Source organism: Bos mutus, chromosome 6 (genome assembly GCF_027580195.1).
Source record: "Bos mutus isolate GX-2022 chromosome 6, NWIPB_WYAK_1.1, whole genome shotgun sequence".
Lineage (NCBI taxonomy): Eukaryota > Metazoa > Chordata > Mammalia > Artiodactyla > Bovidae > Bos > Bos mutus.
Window position 1 is genome coordinate 90,987,705 of NC_091622.1, and position 25,736 is coordinate 91,013,440.

Consider the following 25,736-nt stretch of genomic DNA (forward strand, 5'->3'; position numbering starts at 1 on the left):
ATTTTTACCACCACGCCCCTGGGAAGCCCCCCATGAGACAGCACTAAGCTTCCCTAAACCTTTTCCTAAACTAGGAAAAACCATGAAGGGTTTCATTGTGTTTACTCGAAACTCTTTCAGTTGCAAGCAACAGAAACCCAACTCCAGCTATTCAAGGAAAAAGTACACATGTGTTTATAAGCTCACCAAACTGGTAAAAATGGGATAGCTTCAGGTATGGCTGTACCTGGTTGAGGCCAGAAATTCTCAAAATGTAGTCTGAGTATCCTGGGAAGTCCTGAGACCCTTTTGGGTCTGCAAGGTCAAATACATTCGTATTCATGGTTCCTTTCACCGTCAGCACCTTGAGACAATAGGGTTGTTTTTCTCTGTCTAGAGAGGGGAGAGGGTCCAATTTCATTCTCTAATTAGAGTTTGGGTCCAAGTCACATGCCCTAACAGAAGTTATCCTTATGAATTAGCAATGCTGGCCACATAAACAATTTTCCTTTAGCCATAAATGCAAAAGACCTACCTTAAACTGAGAGTCCATTCCTAAGGGTCTAATGATTTTAATTTTATGCCCACTTAAGCTTTCAAACTGTAGTGCTAGAGAGGACTCTTGAGAGTCCCTTGGACAGCAAGGAGATCAAACCAGTCAATCCTAAAGGAAATTAGTCATGACTATTCATTGGAAGGACTGATGCTAAAGCTGAAACTCCAATACTTTGCCAACCTGATGAAAAGAGCAGACTCACTGGAAAAGACTCTGATGCTGGGAAAGACTGAGGGCAAGAGGAAAAGGGGGTGACAGAGGATGAGATGGTTGGATGGCATCATTGATCCAATGGACATGAGTTTGAGAAAACTCTGGGATATAATGAAGGACAGGGAAGCCTGTCCACAGGGTCACAAAGAGCCAGACGTGACTTAGTGACTGAACAACAACAAGAAGGCTACTTGCAGGATGACTCTGGTCAGATTATTTAGGCTTCTCATGGCCTCTATGCACTCACCTTTAAAACAAGCATACATTCTTTGATTGTGAGCAATGGAAGAAGGGGGAAAACTTATTCTAACCCTGACCTATCAGTTGCTACACTGTGTCCAGCAGGTTCTATATGGTTTATTTTTCAAATTATTTATCAAGTTTCATTAAATATTTATGTCAAATACTTTTGGTGATTATATAAAATAGAGGTTTCATCAGCCCACAAGCCCTGAGTTCTTTCTTCACTGCTTAACGTGTTCTTACTTCCTTTCCATCTTGTTTTTGGTTTTATTACTTTTAATATTAAACGTTGATTCTATGAAATCCCATATTTTACAAAATGAATCAGGAGCAAGACTGTAAATGCCACACACACAAAAATACTTTTCAGAAAGAAACTTCATTTACCTTGGTTTTTATTTAAATATTCTCTCTGTATACATATATGTTTTAATAATGGAGTGAAAGAAAAGTCAAGATTTCACCTATTCTTTATTTATAAATTAAGTTGTAAAGGGAAGCCCCAATAAAAATTGCATAAATTACTCTTAAGAATCAATGTTTAAAAAAAAAAAAAAAGAATCAATGTTTACCATTTACTTTCATTTTGTACACCTTTTGTTTTCACTAAAATACTATCATTACATTAAAATGAGATTTTTCTTTATTTTGTCTTTGAGCCCTACAGATGAACTCACTACTGAGAAGCAAATAACACTTGTCACGTGTTGCTGTACATTAAACATCGTATAGACTTCTTTGCATATTATATCTGCTTCTTTATTATATTAACTTTTCATTAACTATAGGTACAAACACCAAAATTAAAGTGATATCAAAACGTCAGTATCCAACAGAATTCACATCACGTACTTTTAAACAAAAAAAATTTTAGCAAAATATCTCCTGGAAATAATTCTAAGTTGTTCCAACTTAATAGCTGGGGCTTCTGGCTAAAAGATACAGTTATCTTGCACTATTTAAATTTTTAATAAAAAGTTTTGATGTCAAATTTTATATAACATTATTACAAAATTCCATTGCTAACCTGAAATCCAAACAACATTCCACCTTGAGTGCTTATTACTTGCCAGACACCAAGTATTTCTTTTCAGTTAAAGAATGGATAACAAAGAGCCTTGGAGTAGAGAACAATTACAATATAGAAGAAAGCCTGCGACCTGTTTGTACTGAATCAAACAAGGAGAAATTTGATTGGAGAGTCCTATTTCAAGATGAAAAGCCATTTATAAATTTTACTTGGCACTTTCTTCTAATGAACAAAATAAAGCCCTGTGCTACCACCTTGACACTTAAATGTTTACCAAAAAGCTCTGCAAACTTGGCCTCAGGGCAGAATTGCCCAGAGGTTTTTTAAAAAATGTCAATGCCTGTGTCTCACTTCCAGGGATTCTGCTTTAATTGGAACAAAGTGGGGTGAGTCCATCAACTATTTTACTACTTGCTAATTAGCCATGAGTACCGTACTTTTAACTGTCTACGGTTTATCAAGTGAAAGACTGTTGTGATTGGTCAGGTCTTTGTGGGGAACTGAATTCCACATAGCAGCACTTACTGTGCAGAAAGGTTGCGGTCGCTCTGTTTGCCTTAATCCATTTTCCTCTCACTTCCTTACTCTTTCTCTCAGAAAAGGCAAGTACAGCCTTGGCTGCAGTAGAGGCTGCTCATCACTGAAAATACCAAAAAAAGGACTGAGCTGCCGCCTGGATATTTTTTCCAGGGAAGGTTAATTTACCATGCTTTTTTCCATTTTTCTCTACATCCTGGAAAAACTTTTTTTTTTTTCAAGAAACAGATTGAACTTATTGCTGAAAAACATAGACAAATAAGTTTCAGCACAGCTTATCTGTTTGGAACAAGTTAGAAACTTCTGAAGCTAGCAGAAGCATAGTAGCTTCTTTTAAAGCTACTTCTGGGAAGATGGGAGGCTATTGTGATGGTAAATTTCACTCCGAGAGGAAGAAAGGGTTGCTAATCAATCAAAATTGAGGTATGCAGTTGAGTTTTTGCAATTTTCTTACTATATTGTAAGAGGACTTTAAGTTTCTCTGTATAATCTGCTGAAAAAAATTTGGCGTGGGTGTGTGTGAAATAGAGGCAGTCTGGCGAGTGACAGTGAAAGATGTTTGTTTCTTTTTTTTTTTTTTTAATTGAGTGGAGAGATATACACCCCTCCGGGGCTTTAGTGAGAACCGGGAATTCCAGGAGGAGAGTTGCATTCAGAAACGTTGAAGTGAAAAATCCTCCTGGCTCAGCATCTTGGAGTTAAGCTCACAAGAACCTTTTACACCCGAAAGAATTGGTTTCTGAAAACGTCTTTTTTGGCCAGCGTGGATTGTGAAGGATGGCATAATGCTAAACACCATTCTCCTGAAACTGCTTCAGGCGTTTAAAATTTAACTCGAGGCATCATGTGTTTGCCATGATGAGGACTACGGAGAACTTCGATGAGACCAGTGGCACACTAACCCCTAACAGGACCTCCAGGGGACGGTACATTTATCTGGAAGCGTTCCTGCAGGGAGGAGCTCCCTGGGGTTTTACTTTGAAAGGTGGTTTGGAGCATGGGGAACCATTAATCATCTCTAAGGTATGTTGCTTTTTCCAATATTTTTTTCCTTAGTCAAACTGTTTTTTCAACTTTTGTCAAATCTCTCAAAAACAGATAATGCTGAAGATTGACGCTTAATTTGCTGTTTCATACCCTTCTGATTATATCTGGAAATATTTTGCATAGCTTTGTGTTTGAAAGAAAAATGTGTCTGGCGCCTTTATGCCGTGAAATTCCAGGGGAAAATGTGCTTGTCTAATGGATAATCTCTTTTTGTGAATGAAATAGTGTAAAACCAGCTGCCACATGATCCTTTCAGTTGTGAATCAGATTAAAGATTAACCCCATAGTTAAGGTGGTGGCATGGTATATATTTGTATATATGCATCTTTATTTAACATGTAACACAGCAAACTCCAGGAGATAGTGAAGGACAGGGAAGCCTAGCATGCTGCAGTCCATAGAGTCTTAGAGTCGGATACAACTGAGCAACTGGACAAAAACAACAAATTTAACATATGGCTAGAGATATATCTGCTCTTTCTCCTTTCAACTAAAAGTGTTATATCTAGCATTCCAAAAGATTTTAGAATTTGTTTGAAATTCTGGATAATTGATTGCATAAAAATTATTTATTCTTCCCGCACACTTAGAATTATAGAATAAATCAGTTTCCAGTATAATTCAAGGACAAAACAGTATTTCTGCCTCTTGTATTTATCTATCATTTAAGCCCATTTTTAAACTTTAGTCATTCTGTAACATGCCTCAATTCTTCGTTTATGTTTGGTGTGGCAAGGTATACCCATTGAATGAATCCTCTTAATGCATTAAGTTTAGTGCATCTGCTTTTCTCTAAAACTACAGAGATTAAGAAAGTTTACAGAGGATGCTTTACAGAATTTTGTTGGTTTCAGCCAAACATTTCCTTCAATTAAAACATAAATTAAAAAAGAAAGATAACAGAAATTTATTTTACAATTTCAGAATATTAGCAGTCTAAAACAACAGAATATATAAGTGCTTTACATATCAAGGCATTCTTGAAGAAACATTTCTAATTGAGGGGAAACTTCTTTTTAGTTTAAGGGTGGGAAAGAGATAAATATGCATTTTGCCTGAACTATGTTACCTATTAAGGTCTGTTTTCCTATCTCACCAAAATAGGTGTTTTGAGAGAGACTGAAATGATTTTTGCTTCCCTAGTTCCTCAGCGGTAAAGAATCTGGAGCCATGGGTTTGATCCCTAGGTCAGGAAAAGGAGAAGGAAATGGCAACCCACTCCAGTATCCTTGCCTGGGAAATGCCATGGACAGAGGAGCCTGGCAGGCTGTAGTCCATGGGGTCACAAAGGAGTCAGACACGACTGATCAACTAAACAACAGCAACAAAACAATTCTTACTGTGGGTGAGCCGGTGGAATTGGCTTCCAGCAGGCAGCCAAGAGAGTGCAAAACAGCACTGTAAGCTGTGTGACTTTTCCTTGTCTTTCCTAAGAAAACAAAAGATAGGTGTACATATATGTGTATCCTTATGTACACCACCCTTATGGCGGAAAGTGAAGAGGAACTAAAAAGCCTCTTGATGAAGGTGAAAGTGGAGAGTGAAAAAGTTGGCTTAAAGCTCAACATTCAGAAAACGAAGATCATGGCATCCGGTCCCATCACTTCATGGGAAATAGATGGGGAAACAGTGAAAACAGTGGCAGACTTTATTTTTCTGGGCTCCAAAATCACTGCAGATGGTGATTGCAGCCATGAAATTAAAAGACGCTTCCTCCTTGGAAGGAAAGTTATGACCAACCTAGATAGCATATTCAAAAGCAGAGACATTACTTTGCCAACAAAGATTCGTCTAGTCAAGGCTATGATTTTTCCTGTGGTCATGTATGGATGTGAGAGTTGGACTGTGAAGAAGGCTGAGCACCGAAGAATTGATGCTTTTGAACTGTGGTGTTGGAGAAGACTCTTGAGAGTCCCTTGGACTGCAAGGAGATCCAACCAAGTCCATTCTGAAGGAGATCAGCCCTGGGATTTCTTTGGAAGGAATGATGCTAAAGCTGAAACTCCAGTACTTTGGCCACCTCATGCAAAGAGTTGACTCATTGGAAAAGACTCTGATGCTGGGAGGGATTGGGGCAAGAGGAGAAAGGGGACGACAGAGGATGAGATGGCTGGATGGCATCACTGACTCGATGGACGTGAGTCTGAGTGAACTCCGGGAGTTGGTGATGGACAGGGAGGCCTGGCGTGCTGTGATTCATGGGGTCGAAAAGAGTTGGACACAACTGAGCGACTGATCTGATCTGATCTGATATGTGTATCAGGAAGGCTTACAGCTGTAAGTAACTGGAAACCTGATTGATAGTGACCTAAGAAAATTGAGATTCATTCTTTTCATCTTAAAAGAAGTCTGGAGTTAGGTTGTCCAGACAAGGAGAAGCTCAATAATGCCATTAAGAACTTCACTTAGCTCTCCACTCTGCCTTCTTTAGTGTTGGCTTTTATCATTAAAGTTGCAAAATGGATGCCACACTTCCATCACTGCATCTTCATTCTGGGCAGACTTGTGGCTCTTTGTTTGGAAAGGGTCACCCTCCCTATCAAACTTGTGTTTACATCTCATTGATCAGAACTGTGCCACTTACCTGTCCTTAGACCAATTACTGGCCAAGGGGAATGAAACTACTATTACTAGTTTAGACCACTCAGAATTTCTCTCCTGGGTTCTGCAGTGGAAACCTACTCTTCCTGATGTCAAAGAATCTCCACCCACTAGTTGAACAAATTGAGGTTCTGTTTTCAGGAAGAGGGAGGTAACAGGTGCTGGGTAGATGGCTGAGAATGTCTGCCACAGACATAAATGTCATCTCTGCATTTTAAAACTCTAATTTACACTCAATTTTCCTGCTCTTTAATGATAAGATATTATGTATGGGACTGCTCTGGTGGTCCAGTGGCTCAGACTCAGTACTTGCAATGCAGGGGGCCCAAGTTCGATCCCTGGTCAGGATACTAGATCCCACATGCCTCAGCGAAGTTTGAAGATCCTGTGTGCTATGACCTGGCTCAGCCAAACAAACAAACAAATAAATAAGTTTTAAAGAAAGAGGAAACAAAGGCCAAGCTGATAAAAGCTGACTTGAACCTTAAAAAAGAAAAGATATTATGTATCTGTTCCCTAGAATATGGTTTGCTGTTAGATCTAATCCTACCACTAGTGAGCCACTTTGGTGAGGCTTCATTTTATCTGCAGAATGGGAATAAACAATTATCTCCCTTATCATTATGTGCAGAGATTAAATGGGATGCAAGCACTTAGAACAGTTAGCACAGGGGCTCGTACACAGGAAAATCTCAAAAAAAATCTTAGCAAGATTATGACTATTGCTTTTCATTATTGTAAGAGACATTGTGTTAGGATACAAATTTGTCTGCTGTATAAAGATCCAAAACAACAATAGCTTAAGCAATGCAGAAATTGATGTCTCTTTCACACGACAATGTGCTGCTGCTGCTGCTAAGTCACTTCAGTTGTGTCCGACTCTGTGCAACCCCGTAGACGGCAGCCCACCAGGCTCCCCAGTCCCCCAGATTCTCCAGGCAAGAACACTGAAGTGGGTTGCCATTTCCCTTTCCAATGCAGGAAAGTGAAAAGTGAAAGTGAAGTCGCTCAGTCGTGTCCGACCCTCAGCGACCCCATGGACTGCAGCTTTCCAGGCTCCTCCATCCATGGGATTTTCCAAGCAAGAGTATTGGAGTGGGGTGCCATTGCCTTCTCCGACGACAATGTGAACTTAAGCTAATCTGAAAGATGGTCCTTTCTACTGTCTTACTTCCATCCCTGGGGTGATGTCCTGTCTGCTGGTCTAAGGTGACTTGTCACAGCATCTGCTTTCCAGTTAGTAAGAAGTGGAGAAAGAGTAAAGAGAAGACAGTCTCCTTCCTTTTCAGGGGTATAGTCTGGTGCAATCCACTCTGTCTAGCATGGTAGCCAAGAGCCACATGTGGCTATTTCCAGTTTAATTAAAAGGAACTAAAATGAAATGGGGCTTCCCAGGTGGCCCAGTGGTAAAGGATCTGCCTGCCAATGCAGGAGACACAGGAGATGTGGGTTAGATTGCTGGGTCATGAAGAATCTTTGGAGAAAGAAATGGCAACCCACTACAGTATTCTTGACTGGGAAATCCCATAGACAGAAGAGTCTGGCGGGCTGCAGTCTGTGGGGTAGCAAAGAATCGGACATGACTGAACACACACACCTAAAATGAAATGCAATTTTAAATTCTGTTTCTCATATACACTAGCCAGATTTCAAGTGCCACATTGCTTCAAAGCTCTTGAATCTCTCTCTTTATCCTGTTTGTCTGGCAAACTCATATTCATCCAGGATTTATTTTTTCCTCTCTCTCAAGTTTTTCTGACTTCATTAAGCTGGGTTAGATGGTCTCTCTTCTGTACTCCTGTACCATACATTTATTACAACAAATCATACTTTTAAAAAATTTACATTAACTGTCTTCTCAGAAGTTTAAAAGCCTATTGAAAGCCTGGGACTTTTTTTTTCCCATCTCTACCACATCTAACTCAGAGCCTGGGTACACAAATATTTGTTGAGTAAATGAAAAAGCTATGTCTTATTCATCTTGCATTTCCAAGACGTGCCTGGCACAGAGTAGGTATTTGATAACTTCTACTGAATGACTAATCAAAGACAATACAGAGCAGGGAGCAGTGTGGGCAGGGAGGCAGAGTCTCATGAGGTGAGGATACTGGGCAGATCTCTGCAGATGGAATGTGTGTCAGTTTCCCATCGTTGTTCTGTTGCTTAGTCGTGTCTGATTCTTGGTAACCCTGCGCACTGTAGCTGGCCAGGCTCCTCTGTCCTTGGGATTCTCCAGGCAAGAATACTGGAGTGGGTTGCCATGCCCTCCTCCAGGAGATCTTCCCAACATAGGGATTGAACTTGAGTCTCCTGCATTGGTATGCGGATTCTTTACCACTGCACCACCAAGGAAATCAAGGGAAGGCATAGTACACGTTAAATCTCCGATATGAAAGACACGTACACTTATATAATTATAAGCTGCACAGCACGACAATATAATGAATGAAGTATCATTTTTCTTTAGATACAAATGAGATGGAAGGATGACTGGGGGAAGAGGAGCTACAAAAGGGTGGCAATAAAAGAAATCATTTCCAAATTGCTTTCTTTGGGATTTAATGTCCTTGAAAAGGAAAGGTGGAGTTGAGGAAAGAGCCTCTGTAATCTGTGAACTTCAAAAAGAAAGGGTAGCTTTAAAGCAAAAAAAAAAAAAAAAGGATTGTATGTAGACGCTCAAGTAATTCAATAGTTCAGGAAGTTGGCAGCATGATTTTATTATGACTCACGCAGTATTGTGGCTGAGAACGGTTCCACCTGCTGTGGGGAAACACCTGCCCCTAGGATTCATCATGTCAAGTAACAACTAGACAACAACCAATAACAACAACCAGTAACAACCACCAGTAAATGCTTGCACGTACTGAGTGCCCACTAGGTGCCAAGGTCTATTCCAAGAGATCCACATGTGTTAACTCATTTAATTTTCACAACTCCATGAGGAAGGTGATATTATGAAGCTAGTTTTATACATGAGGACTGAGACACAGAATTTGAGCAGCTTTCTGAAGCTCTCATGACTGGTAGAAAGTGCTAGAGTTGGAATTTGAATCCAGACATCCTGATTCTCCAGGGTCCTCTGCTATTCAGTCACCATGGATACCAAATATTAATATTTGGCTCTGTCTAGATTCTAGAGCTATGATCTGGGTAAAATATGGGATTAATCTCTTTATTGTGTATGTTTTTAAATTTATTAGAGGAAAACAAACTTAAAAAAATCTTAGTCCTGGAGATTCCCTGGTGACTTAGTGTTAAAGAATCCACTTGTCATTGCAGGAGACACGGGTTCCATCCCTGAGCCAGGAAGGTCCCACATGCCATGGAGCTACTAAGCCCATGTGCCACACTATTGAGCCTGTGCTCTAGAGCCGATATGTCACAACTACTAAAGCACATGTGCTTCACAACGAAAGAAGCCAGTGCAATGAGTAGCCTCCACTCACAACTAGAGAAAAGCCCACATAGCAATGAAGACCCAGTATAGCCAAAAATAAATAAAATTTTATATGTAATGTTAGTCATATAAAAGTCCCCTAAAAATAGGTATGGGCTTCCCTAGTAGCTCAGCTGGTAAAGAATCTGCCTGATTCGATTCCTGGATCAGCAAGCTCCCTTGGAGGAGGGATAGGCTACTCACTCCAAATTTCTTGGGCTTCCCTGGTGGCTCAAATGGTAAAGAATTCTCCCGCAACGCAGGAGACCTGGGTTCAATCCCTGGGTTGGGAAGATCCCCTGAAGGCGGGCATGGCAACCCACTCCAGTGTTCTTACTTGGGGAATCCCCATGGACAGAGGAGCCTGGGATGGGATCACAAAGAGTCAGTCATGACTGAACAACTAAGCACAAAATAGGTGTCGGAACTCCTGTAAGCAGTTTCAGAACCCTAAAAGGAAGGGTCACTTGACATTTCTTAGAAAGTGTTGTTGGGTGTCTTCACCTAGCGAGAGATATTTTTTTGTGTGCACTGGTCCTGCTGCTGACAAGTGTTCAGTGGTTTCTGACTCTTTGCAACCCCGTGGACTGTACTACAAAGGATTAAAACCTCCACATTGCTTCATGTGCTTACATGGCCTAAGATTGTCTAAGAAGATGAAAACATATATCCCAACCAAAAGGGAGTATGAGCAGGCCAGTTCAGCCTTAGGGAAGAAAAGGAGGGGAAAGGAAGCTTATTTTAGTTATATGGGGAAATCCTAAAGGAAACACCCACTGACTTCAATGGATCCTTGGGTCCTCTGAAGGATTGGTGACTGAAACTGATTGTGTGTGTGCCAAGTCACTTCAGTCATGTCTGACTCTGTGTGACCCTATAGACTGTAGTCCGCCAGGCTCCTCTGTCCATTGGATTCTCTAGGCAAGAATACTGGAGTGGGTTGCCATGCCCTGCTTCACGGGTTCTTCCCAACCCAGGGACTGAAACTGCTCTCTCACATCTCCTGCATTGGCAGGCAGGTTCTTTACCACTAGCACCACCTGGGGAGCCCCTGAAACAGATTAACCTGAAGGCAACTAGACTATCCTTCAACAAACACAGAAAAGCTGTCACCAGCAGAGAGCTCCTTGAAGCAGTAAAGCAGAGATCCTCTCAGAAGAGCTTGTGGATTAATGAAGTGTTTCTGAATGGCCCTGTTGTTGGAAATGATTGTACTTGTTCAAAAAAATTGGATACCTCAAAGGGCTGGGCTGGAGGACAGAGTGTCTAAGAAGCTACCACAGGCAGGAGTCTTGGTGCTAACACCTGTTAACCGGATCCTTTGTTTTTAGCCTCTGATGTCACTTGTAGAAAACAAATAAAGGAAAGGCATTTTTTTTTCATGTGTGTTAAAAAAATCCTGGGCCTCAGGATTGAAGGTCAGCCATTGACTCTTATGTCACTGATATGAGGAGCACACGTTCCTGATTCCTACCCCTGAGAGGTATCTTTGCTCTGACTGGACTCTCTTATATGCCAGCCACAGCTAGACCTTCAAAAAATGGCCCTGTTGCTCTACCAGGCCAGGAGCTCTCATGAGTGACAGAACTTGTGGATCCCATCAACATATGCCCATTGCCAACCCCCTTTACTATAAGTGTATCCCTTGATCAGAGGGGATGTTATGTAGGATCCTACTGAGGGGATCAAACACTTGTAAGCCCCGCCCAAATATCAATGCTAACTGAAGGCTTATGGTTAGGAATATGTGTCAGTTCCAGTCCAGAGGAACAGCTGCCCCTTCCAGAGTAGAAAAGGTCCAATGTCATCAACTTGCCACCAAGTAGGTAATTGGTTTCTATGAGGGATGTTGAAACAGGTAAGTTCAGCATTTGTCTCTGTTTGCTGGCCAGTTGAACCTTTGGCAGCATTAATAGCTAAATCAGCCTTGGTGAGGATGGGGCCCATGCTACTGGGTCCATACGCAACCTCCATACCTGCCACCTGCCTCCTGTGTTCACGAGCTCACTGTGCCAATGCCAGGGTGGACTATAACACAGACTTCCTGATATCAGCTGGCTGTTGGTTCCGTCTTCCACATCATTACCCCTCCCTCTCTGAAACTGCTTCTACCACCTATACCACCATCATTCTCTTCCTCTCAAAGTCACAGCCTTCCCCTACCAAGGCTTAGCTCACCATTCCAGCTCAGCCCCATCTTTCCATTCTTGATATATAAGGGAGTGTGTTTGCTAGGTGACATCAGAGGTTAACCTCAAACACATGTCCCCTGGCTTCCTGGTGTCTGACACTACTCAGATATTAAATGGATTCTTTCACTGGATTTTTCTAGCCTCAATGATATGAGCTCATCCCTGAATCCTCTTCATAATTCTTCCTCTGAAGACAATCATCTGAAACACCCTAATCAACCTGCCATTTTAAGATAAAATGTACTGCTTCACTGCATTGTGAGAAGTAGAAATAGAAACAGTCCATAGGCTGGGAAATGATTCATTGGGAACATACTTAAATTGTCTGGATGAACATGTTGAGATTTCCTCATTGCTGGTTTTTCTATATCCATCTGTCCACGCTGAGCACTCTACCACCTTCTAGCTTCCTTAGTGATCCTCAGTTTCAACACACCAACATCAGCCAGACAATCTCTCTAGGTCCATTTCTTCTACATAAAATAAGAATTATGAGTTTATGAGCCCTGGTTTCTGAATTCAATGTGAAATTGGCTTCTAGGCAGTTCCCCCAGGACCTTGGGCTGGTTGATTTAGTTCATCCCAAAGTCACCTTTTCCATCTTTTTCCAAGAACCGAGCTTGATTAGCTTGTTACTGACCTTTTAAAATAGCCAGTATTTTCTGAGTTTCCTTCCCTACTGTTCTTGCTGTTTCCTTTAACACACTTTACCCTTCATACTAGGGTAGCCTCATCTGTCTGCTGTCCATAAAGCAGCTTGTCTGGTCTCTCATTGTTCCATCCCCTTCTGTCCTGAATTTGTATCAAGTCTTCCTCTTGTGTCCCCAGCACCTTTATTCATGCCATCTTCTAGTACAGTTAGTTGTTTGCACTTGGCCAGTAAATTATAATCACTTTAAAGCCCAAAGAGTTTTACTCAGGCTGTACATATTGTTTCTTCTAGAAAAATACTTTCCATTTCACATGCAACAATTGCTCAGTAAATGTTGAATGGCCTATAGGATGTTAGAGTGGTAAAGAATCTCAGCAATCATCTTATTCAACTTCCTCATTACACAGAGAGAAAATTGAGACACAATAAAGTTAATTTATTTGCCAAGATGGTTTCTGCCATAGCAAATAAACTGTGTGTGTGTTTCTGGTTAGGCTGCTAACTTTTGGAAGCTAAGGACATTTCTTTCCTTTTCTTTCCTCCCTCCTTTTCTCCCTTCTTTTTTTTCTCTTATCCACAGTGTTTAAACTATGCATCAGTTCAGTTCAGTCACTCAGTCGTGTCTGACTCTTTGCAACCCCATGAATCGCAGCACACCAGGCCTCCCTGTCCATTACCAACTCCCGGAATTCACTCAGACTCACGTCCATCAAGTCAGTAATGCCATCCAGCCATCTCATCCTCTGTCATCCCCTTCTCCTCCTGCCCCCAATCCCTCCCAGCATTAGTGTCTTTTCCAATGAGTCAACTCTTCGCATGAGGTGGCCAAAGTACTGGAGTTTCAGCTTCAGCATCATTCCTTCCAAAGAAATCCAGGGCTGATCTCCTTCAGAAAGGACTGGTTGGATCTCCTTGCAATCCAAGGGACTCTCAAGAGTCTTCTCCAACACCACAGTTCAGAAGCATCAATTCTTCAGTGCTCAGCTTTCTTCACAGTCCAACTCTCACATCCATACATGACCACAGGAAAAACCATAGCCTTGACTAGACAGACCTATGTTGGCAAAGTAATGTCTCTGCTTTTCAATATGCTATCTAAGTTGGTCATAACTTTCCTTCCAAGGAGTAAGCTTAGAAATGATGAAAATGAAAATGTATTAATGAAGAAGACAAATGAATATTAAAAAGGATCTTCTTTAAAGTCTTTGTTAGAAAGATGTCCAAGGGCAATGTGCAAACATGTTACTAGAAAATGCTGCTTTAGAGTATAAGATAAATTGGTTGAGTTTGACTTTCAATTTAATGATGTCTTGCACATATGTAATGTTTGGTTCAATGTCTGTTGAATTGAATTGACTGGGAGAAAAAGGGAAAATTTGTGTTTTTGATGTAACCACTTATAAACTATCTGAACTGCTTAAAGTGTTATGTGTTGTCAGACAAAGACCAAATCTGTGATCCTGTCAATGTTGTTGGAAATACCTTCTCTTCAAGTAGTATGCTGAGGTAGGGTGCCAGATGGCTCTTTGCATCTGTGAGAACTCTGCTTTCCTTTAAAACTATAGCTTCCCAAGGCACTGCCTCCTATGCCAAGAACACAATTTAAGACATACTTGTCGGTTTCATCTTAGTGAATCCACAATGTGATTGGAAACACATAACGAGAGACTTTCTATCAATCTTTGAAAAAGCAAAACCCCAAAGGACATTCTGGATCTTAACTAACCCACAGACAGATTTTTCCACTTCTCTTCTTTTGAGGTACTTCAAACATCAAACATCTTGATCTAAAGAGCTGCAGAGTCACTGTTCTCCCACTCCGTTCGTCCCACCCATCTCTCGTGCTCTGACATCCTCGGCCCTTATCAACAAAATGAAGTGAGGCAAAGACTCTCTGGTAAATCTGAGCACTGTTTCTCCCCCGTTCTAATGACTATCTCTGCAAAAGAGAACTTGCGTATCTCCATCTATAGAATGGAAGTGACAGTTCCTTCCTGACTTCAGAGGAGGCTTTTCTAACTTCACAGACTAATGTGAAGAACTCTGTGTCCTGGGCATCTGAGCCTGAATTTCCTCTTAGGTCATGTACTTTTTTTTTCATTCCTCAGCCATTCATACATCTATTCATTATATCCTTCTCGAACTTGAACTGCATTTTACCTTAGAGATTTATGAGATCTAACTAAAGTCTTTATTTTTAAATGCCCTTTGATATATCTGTATTGCTTTAGGGTTATAACTTCTATGTTATCTTTTTTCTTTTCATTTTAATCAAGGCTGTCCAGGATAGCAAAATACACATCCCAGACTTGTAGGGCTTGGAGTGAAAATAAACAAATTTCATTTCTACCATAGTCTTAACTGGCTGTGTCACTGTGGCAAGTAACATAGCTTTCCTAAACCTGTGTCCTCATCTTTAAAAATGGAAATTCTCACCTAATGGAATTGTTATAACTATTCAAAGGATTAAACTATACAATGGTGCTTAGAAATGACAAAACACATCCAAAGTTTAGTTATGATGTGATATTATGGACTGATGGGAGAGTAGTAGATACCAAAGTTAGCAACTCACGTAACAAAGATGATACTTGACTGACTTTCTGTATCATGGCCTAAATGGATAATTGTTGATAGTTTCTACCTGAACAGATAATTCCCTGCTCCTGTGGAGCTTATAGTGTAGTAGAAGTAGACTAGTGGAAAGCATGTTTATATATGATAATTTCAGAATTGGTCAGTGTTATTACAATCTTCCCTGGTGGCTCAGAGGTTAAAGCATCTGCCTTCAATGAGGGAGACCCAGGTTCGATCCCTGGGTTGGGAAGATCCCCTGGAGAAGGAAATGGTAACCCACTCCAGTATTCTTGCCTGGAGAATCCCATGGACGGAGAAGCCTAGTAGGCTACAGTCCACAGAGTTGCAAAGAGTCGGACACGACTGAGTGACTTCACTTACTTACTTATTACAAAAAAAGAAAGATGGATTCCAGAATGGTAGTGTCCGTTGGGTAGAAGGTATGGGGAACAGGGTTTACTTTAAATAGGTAATTAGAGAAGAGTTTTCTGATAAGATGACTTCTGAGTTAAAACCTGGTGGATACGATATAAGAAATCAGATGTAAAAGAGGTTTATAAGTTAGGCTGAAGAAGGAAAGTCTTGGAATGTTTTAGAAACATGAAGAAAGGCATTGGGGAGCAGAGTAGGTGTCTTATACTGTTTGGACTGTTATAACAGAATGTCATAGACTGGGTGACTTACAAACAGAAATTTATTTCTCACAGTTCTGGAGGCTGGGAAGTCCAAGATCAAGGCACTGGCAGACTCAGTATCTGGGGAGGGCCCACTACCCGGTCCATAGATGGCATCTGCCCACTGTGTCCTCATATGGTAGAAAGAGCAAGGGAACTCTCTGAGGTTTCCTTTATAATGGCACAAATTCCATTTATGAGGGCTCTATCCTCATGACCTAATCACCACCCAAAGGACCCACCTCTAAATACCGTCACATTGGGGGAGTAGGTTTCAACATATGAATTTTGGAAGGGACATAGTTTTAGTATATAGTAGTATGCCAGAGCAGTACTCTCGGTGGAAAATCGCATGGACGGAGGAGCCTGGTGGGCTGCAGTCCATGGGGTTATGAAGAGTCGGACACGACTGAGAGACTTCACTTTCACTTTTCACTTTCATGCATTGGAGAAGGAAATGGCAACCCACTCCAGTGTTCTTGCCTGGAGAATCCCAGGGATGGGGGAGCCTGGTGGGCTGCCGTCTATGGAGTTGCAGAGTCAGACACGACTGAAGCGAATTAGCAGCAGCAGCAGCAGCAGCAGCAGCAGCAGCAGGCAAGAGAGTAGTGTGACATCAAAATGCAAAGGAGTCAGGGGTCAGATCAAAGAGGACCTTGTAAGTTACAGAAAGGACCTTGGATGGAATTTAAATGCAGGGCATGAAGAGACAGTATATCACACCATGATTCTGTCTCTACTTATGGTGGAATGGGCCAATTGCATTTAATTAAACTCCAGGTGATTTTTTGTGCCAACTCCTTTTTCCCCTTCCATTTATTTATTTTTGGCTGCACTGGGTCTTGGTTGCTTTGCACAGGCTTTCTCTAGTTGTGGCAAGCAGGGGCTACTCTTTGTTGTGTTGCTCCAGTTTCTCATTGTGGTAGCTTCTCCTGTCGTGGAGCACAGGCTGTAGGTGAGAGGAGAGAGATGCAAGCAGAGGTCAGACTGATGGAGGGCACAAGCCAAGGAATGCAAGTGACCTTGAGAAGTTGGAAAAGAGCAAGGAAGCAACTCTCCTCTGGAGCTTCTAAAAAGAACATGACACTGCTGAAATCTTATTTTAGTCCAGTAAAACCCATTTGAGCTAGGATCTCCTGTACTGTTAGATGATACATTTCTGTTGTTTGAAGCCACCCAATTCCAGGGTACTTTGTTACAAGCAGCAATAAGAAACTAATACAATATGTCATCTAGCCCACTGTTCTTTTCAGAAACATAGAGGATAAAAACATAACACTGAAAGGAAGAGTGAGGGAAAAGAGGCTGCAAAGGGTGAAAACTGGTGGAGGAAAGATAATGGTTTGACCCCAGGCGGGTTGATGAAAACACCTACATTTGAATCACGATCAGTTTTGAGTTTCAAACTGGTAGAGTGCTGATTTTCTGGGAGGTTTTAAGTTCATGCCACTGAAACTTGGTAAAGAGACCTGGTTATAAGCTCAGCAGCACAACAGATGGTCTTTCATGGAGGAGTGTTCACCAAGTGGCCTTAACCCTCACCTGTTTTTGGCTCCTGGAAACCTGGTTGAGACAGATACTAAACTCTAAAGATCTCAACATTTTAAGAAGATCTCAAAACACAAGCTACAAAGGCTGGACTTTCCCTGGAGAAGGGAATGGCTGCCACTCCAGTATTCTTGCCTGGAGAATTCCATGGACAGAGGAGCCTGGAAGGCTACAGTCCATGGGGTTGCAATGAGTTGGACACGACCGAGCGACCAACACTTTGCTACTGTCAGCATCTTGATTTCTTTGCCTGTGGACTTTCTTTTGCCTCCTCCTTTGGTTAATGACTCTAAGAGCAACTCTCAACCCATGACTGAGTGAAAATCTCAGCTTTTTCATCCCTTGAATGAGGTGAGAGGGAGGTGATGTTTTTCCCTGGGGTTGCCCATGGTGATGGCTGGCTTGAAAATGGGACTGCATTCCTTCTCTTATCTCTTTTGCCCACTTTCGCTCTGAGCTTTCTTTACTTCCCAGAGAAACTCTTTGCTTTTGAATTCTTTTGTTTTTAATTTTATTTTTTATTTATTTTTGTTTCTTGGCCATGCCGCATGGCATGTGGGATCTTAGTTCCCTCACCAGGGATTGAACCTGTGCCCCCTGCATTGGAAGAGTCTTAATCACTGGACCACCAGGGAAGCCCCTCATTTGAATTCTTGTCTCAGAGTCTGCTACTGGGGAAACCTAAACTAAAATAACCACTGTTTAGGGAATGCTTACTAATGTGAAAGCCAGAACGTAAAATCTAATGTAAATCTCTTTCCACTCTGCTCTGGAATTCAAGCAGGAGGAACCTCATACTTCCTTAGACCTAATATTTTCTTGGGTGCTAAGGAAAGGAGAAATTCATTCCTAGATGTGATGTTTTGCAAGTCTCCCTTTCATTTTCTGCCCGCTCCCCATGGGCCTGCCTTTCTCATTTTTCTCCTTTGAATGGGTTGGTGAGCCTCACTGTTTTCATCCTGGCTTCTATTTTCTGTATCAATCAAGCCACAAGAGACTTTCCCCTCCCCTCTGAGAGGAAGATCCAGTCTGTCTTTTGTTCCATAGGTCCTTTTATTCTTCAGGTTCTATAGGTGAGTGGTTAGAGAAAATGTGGTTCTTGAGCAGAACAGACAGAGAAAATTGGATCTGATTTTTGTCTCTGAGCATAGTTTCTTTTCTAGAATGTTAGTTATGTTGCTTCTTTTCTTTCTCAATTCATTCCATACACACAGCACAAGAAGCAAGGTGGACAACATACTATTTTTCAGTCCAGAATATTTGACAGTATAATCTGTCAGTGGTATGAAGTTTGGCACCTAAGCAAGCAATAAAATATAATTTCCAACCCACCCCAACCTCAAAATAACAGAATAACTTTTCAACACTGAAATGTAGTTTCCTGGTGTAGCTTGTACCACCGCCAAGTTCAGTACCAGAAGCTGCTTTTTTTTGGAGCTGTTTCTCCACCATATGAATATTGTTTGGCTCCCTAGGTTGTCCATTCCCAATTTCCTTGTTTTTTGCTTGAGTTCACTGACGACTGACAAACAGTAGCTCCATGTGACAGCCATTAATCTGCCTTAAACCTCAACTTACTCTTGAATGGATAGAATAATGAATGCATTTTATGTCATATAATTCAGGTTGTCAGCTATATGAAACTGGCAGCTCAAGATCAACTAAATATGCTTCCAGTCTTCTCTCCTCTGTGTTCCTATTTGAATATAACAATGCAAAAGGCGTTGTTACTTCCTTCAGCTAAAGTACGTTTATAGTAGTCTGAACTCTGAGTAAGAGAGCAATAAATACATCGTCTATCAAAAAAAAGAGAGAAGATAAGGAAGATAAGTATTTCTGTCTTTGTAGTAGTGGAAATTAACAAGCATTTTAAAAAGTTGTGTTTGAAAAAAAAAAGTTGTGTTTGTGTGTGTGCGTGTGTGTGTGTGCACACAGGGAGGGGCTTTTCATCATAATGAAGGAGGTCTTGGCAAGTCAGTGTTCATTCTAACCCCATGGCATTGATTGCTGAGCACATGCATGCCCACTCCAGCTCCAGGGAGCCTGTGGAATAGAAAATAGATTCAGAAAGTACTACAGAAGAAAATCAACTCCCAACCTTCCATCTCTCATGCAGGGGAAAAGATGCATTCTTCTTAGAATTCCTTGGTTTGTCCCATTTATGCTGTCATTTCATAAAGGTTAAAAACATACCTTTTCATTTATTGCTGGTAGAAATGTAAAATGGTTCCGTCACTTTGTAAAAACAGATGGCAGGTTCTTAAAATGTTAAACATGGAGTTACTGTATCACCCAACAATTAGACGGCTAAGTATCGGGTTGGCCAAAAAGTTCGTTCAAGTTTTCCCGTAAGCTGTTATGGAAAAACCCAAACTTCTTGGCCAACCCAGTATATACCCAGGAGAAATGAAAACATATGTCAATACAAAGACATACTCAGGGACTTCCCATTCTGCAACTGAAAATATTCCACATGTTGCAACTAAGACCTGGCACACAAATAATTAAAAATAAAATACATTTTTGAAAAAAGACATACTCCAGATGTTCATAGCTGCATTGTTTGCAATAGCTGTTAAGTGGAAAAAATCCAAATGCCCATGAACTGGATAAACAAAATGTGGTATAGCTATATGATAAAATACTGTTTAGCAATAAAAAAAGAACTGAATATTGATACATGTTACAACTGGATTAACCTCAAAAATATTAGGCTCAGTTAAAGAAGCCAGGTACAATAAAGCACATATTATATAATTCCATTTATGTGAGACGTCCAGAAGAGGAGATCTGTAGAGACAGAAAGGAGATTAATGATTGCCTAAGAGAATCCTCAAACTACCGCACAATTGCACTCATCTCACATGCTAGTAAAGTAATGCTCAAAATTCACCAAGCCAGGCTTCAACAATATGTGAACCATGAACTTCCTGATGTTCAAGCTGGTTTTAGAAAAGGCAGAGGAACCAGAGATCAAATTGCCAACATCCTCTGGATCATGGAAAAAGCAAGAGAGTTCCAGAAAAACATCTATTTCTGCTTTATTGACTATGCCAAAGCCTTTGACTGTGTGGATCACAATAAACTGTGGACAATTCTGAAAGAGATGGGAATACCAGACCACCTGACCTGCCTCTTGAGAAATCTGTATGCAGGTCAGGAAGCAACAGTTAGAACTGGACATGGAACAACAGACTGGTTCCAAATAGGAAAAGGAGAACGTCAAGGCTGTATATTGTCACCCTGCTTATTTAACTTCTATGCAGAGTACATCATGAGAAACGCTGCATTGGATGAAGCACAAGCTGGAATCAAGATTGCTGGGAGAAATGTCAATAACCTCAGATATGCAGATGACACCACCCTTATGGCAGAAAGTGAAGAGAAACTGAAAAGTCTGTTGATGAAAGTGAAAGTGGAGAGTGAAAAAGTTGGCTTAAAGCTCAACATTCAGAAAACGAAGATCATGGCATCTGGTCCCGTCACTTCATGGGAAATAGATGGGGAAACAGTGGAAATAGTGTCAGACTTTATTTTTGGGGGGCTCCAAAATCACTGCAGATGGTGATTGCAGCCATGAAATTAAAAGACGCTTCCTCCTTGGAAGGAAAGTTATGACCAACCTAGATAGCATATTCAAAAGCAGAGACATTACTTTGCCAACAAAGGTCCGTCTAGTCAAGGCTATGGTTTTTCCTGTGGTCATGTATGGATGTGAGAGTTGGACTGTAAAGAAGGCTGAGCGCCGAAGAATTGATGCTTTTGAACTATGGTGTTGGAGAAGACCCTTGAGAATCCCTTGGACTGCAAGGAGATCCAACCAGTCCATTCTGAAGGGATCAGCCCTGGGATTTCTTTGGAAGGAATGATGCTAAAGCTGAAACTCCAGTACTTTGGCCACCTCATGCAAAGAGTTGACTCATTGGAAAAGACTCTGATGCTGGGAGGGACTGGGGGCAGGAGGAGAAGGGGACAACAGAGGATGAGATGGCTGGATGGCATCACTGACTCAATGGACGTGAGTCTGAATAAACTCCGGGAGTTGGTGATGGACAGGGAGGCCTGGCATGCTGCGATTCATGGGGTCGCAAAGAGTCAGACACGACTGAGCGACTGAACTGAACTGAACTGAAGCCTAGGGGTGGAAGTGGAGAGTAATTATAAATGGTATAAAGTTTCTTTTTGAGGTGATTAAATGTTCTGAAAGTAGATGGCAGTGATGGGTGTACAACTTTGTGTTAAAAATCATTGAATTGTAAAGAAAAAAAATACTCACTTCTATTCTGGTTATAGAAAGGAAAAAAAATAATGGAGAAAGAGAATAAAGAAGAATCACAAAATAGATATTACCATGTTGAGCACTCAGTATTGATTTGACTGACAAATTTAAAGTAGTAGAGGAAGACAACCAAATGAAACTTTAACGAAAACACTGCAGTGCCCGAATTATTTAGGGAGTCAGGACAACCTAAAAAGTTGTTCTTGAGACAGCTTAGGAAAAGAGACCTAACATGCATGTTCGGAGAACCTAGGTCGTGGATTCTAGGATCTTCTCCAAAGGAAGAGTGCCCTGCCTTGTAGTCAGATATCAGGATCTTAAATCTCTAAGTCATTGGTGCACCACGGAAAATGAAAATGTATGTTTCTAAAAAGCCTTGCACAGGAATGTTTGTAGCAGTTGTATTCATAATAGCTCCTAACTAGAAGCAATCTAAATATGTACCAATAGGAAATGGGTAAAGAAATATGGCATATCCACACAATGGAATTCACTCAACCATAAAAAGCAATAAACTACAGGTATGTGCAACATAAATCAACCACAGAAACATTGTGCTGAACCAAAGAAGGTAGAGCACAGGGGAGTGCATACTGAATTATCCCATGTCCAGGAATATTTAGAACAGGCAAAACTCAATGGTTGGGGACTGACTGAAGCACAAAGCATCTCTCTGGGTGATTGAAACATTTATATCTTAATAGTAGTATGGGTTATCTGTAGGTATTTGCCAAAACTCATTGAATTGGATCCTGAAGATCTGTGCATTTTGTATCATATAAAATTATACCTTAAAGTGAGATACTTTGAAGTATGAGGCAGGAACAAATTGGGCAATGACACCATGGAACAAAACAGAAAATTTAGAAATGGGTTCACTACATAAAAAAAGAATTAGTTTATGATGAAAGAGAAACTTTAAATCAGCAGGAACAAGAAGGGAGGGAAGGATTATTTAATAATAATATTGTGACCAGGAAAGATAAAAACTGGCTCCACTTCATTTGTAATACCAAAATAAAACCTAGTGAATTAAAAATTTACATGCAAAATAATGAAATAAGTTTCTCCACATCCTTGCCAAGACTTGTTACTTTTCTTCTTCTCCTTCTCTCCTGCTCATCCTTTTAAAAAACAGCTCACCTAACTTGTGTGAAATGGTATCTCATTGTGGATTTGATTGCCTTCCTTAATGATTTGTGATGTTGAATATTTTTTCATGAGCTTGTTAGCCATCTATACATCTTCTTTGGAGAAATGTCTGTTCAACTTCTTTGCCCATTTTTAAATTAGGTTGTTTTGCTGTTGTTCTTCTATAGTTCTTTATGGACTATATCGTTCATGGAATTCTCCAGGCCAGAATACTGGAGTGGGTTCAGTTCAGTTCAGTTCAGTTGCTCAGTCGTGTCTGACTCTTTGCGACCCCATGAATCACAGCACGCCAGGCCTCCCTGTCCATCACCAACTCCCGGAGTTCACCCAAATTCACGTCCATCAGGTCAGTGATGCCATCCAGCCATCTCATCCTCTGACATCCCCTTCTCCTCCTGCCCCCAATCCCTCCCAGCATCAGAGTCTTTTCCATTGAGTCAACTCTTTGCATGAGGTGGCCAATGTATTGGAGTTTCAGCTTTAGCATCAGTCCTTCCAATGAACACCCAGGACTGGTCTCCTTTAGGATGAACTGGTTGGATCTCCTTGCAGTCCAAGGGACCCTCAAGAGTCTTCTCCAACACCACAGTACAAAAGCATCAATTCTTTGGTGCTCAGCTTTCTTCATAGTCCAATTCTCACATCCATACATGACCACTGGAAAAACCATAACCTTGACTAGACGGGCCTTAGCCTTTCCCTTCTCCAGGGGATCTTCCCAACCCAGGGATCGAACCCAGGTCTCCCACATTGCAGGAGGATTCTTTACCAGCTGAGCCACCAGGGAAGCCCAAGAATAAGGGAGTGGGTAGCCTATCCCTTCTCCAGTGAATCTTCCCAACCCAGGAATTGAACCAGGGTCTCCTACATTGCAGGTGGATTCTTTACCAGCTGAGCTACCAGGGAAGCCCTTATATATTCTGAATACTAATCTCTTATCAGCTGTATGATTTGCAAATATTTTCTCCCATTCTGTGGATTACCTTTTTACCAGGTTAATAGTGTCCTTTGATGATCAAAAGTTTTTAATTTTGATGAAGCACACAATTTTTTCTTTTGTTTCCTACACTTCAGGTGTTCTACCTAAGAAATCATGAGCAAAGTTAATGTCATGAGGCTTTTCCTTTGTATCTTCTTTTAAGAGTTTTATAGTTTTAGCTCTTATATTTATTTGATTCATTTTGAGTTAACTTTTGTGTGTAGTGTAAAGTAAAGGCCCAACTTCATTCTTTTGCATGTGAATATTCAGCTTTTCCAACACTATATCTTGAAAAGACTGTCTTTTGAATATTGAATGGTCTTAGACCCTTGCAGAAAATCATTTTTAGTCTACTTCTAGGCTGTTTATTCTATTCCACTGGTCTATATGTTTGTCTGTATGCCAAGACAACACTATTTTGATTACTATAGTTTTTTAATTAAAAGTTTTGAAATCTAGAAATATGAGACCTATAATTTTGTTCTTTTTAAAAAAAAACAAACAAACAGTTTTTGGCTATTTGGGATCCCCTGAGATTACAAATAGCCAAAAACTTTTTTTTTAAAAAAAGAACAAAATTATAGTCTCATACTTCTAGATTTCAAAACTTTAATTAAAAAACTATAGTAATCAAAATAGTGTTGTCTGGCATACAGACAAACATATAGACAACACTATTTTGATTACTATAGTTTTTTAATTAAAAATTTTGAAAATCTAGAAGTAAATTTTAGGTCGGACTTTTCTGCAAAAATTTCATTGGATTTTGATAGAGATTGCATTGAATGTATCAATCTCTTCAGGTAGTATTGACATTTTAACAAGTCTAAGTCTTTCAATAGACAAACATGGGCTGTTTTTCTACTTATTTATGTCTTTGTTAATCTTTCAGTAATGTTTTAAGGTTTTCAGTGTATAGTCTTTAGCCTCCTTGGTTAAGTTTATTCCTAAAGAATTTTTCTTTTTGATGTTGTTGTAACTGGAATTGTTTTCTTAATTTCCTTTTTGGTTTGTTCATTGTTAGGTTTAGAAATACAGCTAATTTTTATGTGTTAATTTTGTATCCTCTAGTTTTGATCAATTTGTTTATTAATTCTGTGTGTGTGTGTGTGTGTGTGACTTTTGGGGTTTTCTACATCTAAGGTCAGGTCAAATAGAGATAATTTTGTTTCTTCGTTTCCAGTTTGGATGTTTTTTATTCCTTTTCCTTGCCTACTTGCTCTGGCTAAAACTTCCAATATTATGCTGAACAGAAGTAGTGCAAATTGGTGTCTTTAAAAAAAAATTTATTTGTTTAGGCTGTGCTAGGTCTTCGTTGTGGTGTGTGGCTCTTGTGGTGGCTTCTCTTGTTGCAGAGCATGGGCTCTAGGCACGCAGACTTCAGTAGTCATGGCACATGGGCTCAGTTGCCCTGTGGCACGTGGGATCTTCCTGACCAGGGATGGAACCCATGTCCCCTGCGTTGGCAGGTGGATTCTTAAACACCAGTCCACCAGGGAAGTCCTGAAAATGGGTGTCTTTGTCTTATTCCTGATCTTAGAGAAAAAGCTTTCAGGCTTTCACCATTGAGTGTGACATTAGTTATGAGTTTTTCAGATATGGCCTTTATTATGTCATATTTTAAAATAAAATATAGATAAATATTTTTATAATTTGGAGGAAGGAAAGTATGATAGAAAAGGCAAAATACTATAAGGGAAAGAAAAGATAATGCATTTGAATAATAAAATGATAAATATTTTAAATTGATAAAATATTTGAAAATATTTATATGGCAAAAGCTCCATAAACTAAAATGATATGATAAATGATATGATACAGGTAGGATTCTTAATATAAAAGGACTATTACATATAAATAAGGAAAAAATCCATACAAAAGCTAAACTGGCAAGGGATATGAACATGCAATTCCTAAGAAAAGAATAACAGAGTTGTGGCATATTTAGGAAAAATGTTTATTCTCCTTAGCATTTAAAGAAATAAAAATTTTAGTGAGATAGAATTTTTGACAATTGAAGTATAGTTGACTCACAATATTA

General features: G+C 40.3%; 1 protein-coding gene across 1 annotated transcript in view; it reads left to right on the forward strand.

Annotated features, from left to right (window-relative positions):
* Positions 1-2,674: 2,674 nt before the first annotated feature.
* The window catches only part of SHROOM3 (shroom family member 3), a 331,713-nt gene continuing 308,651 nt past the window's right edge, over positions 2,675-25,736 (forward strand). The window contains exon 1 of the mRNA XM_005899153.3: positions 2,675-3,581. Coding sequence (XP_005899215.2) covers positions 3,414-3,581 — 168 coding nt within the window. The 5' untranslated portion in view covers positions 2,675-3,413. The remainder of the gene's footprint in view (positions 3,582-25,736) is intronic.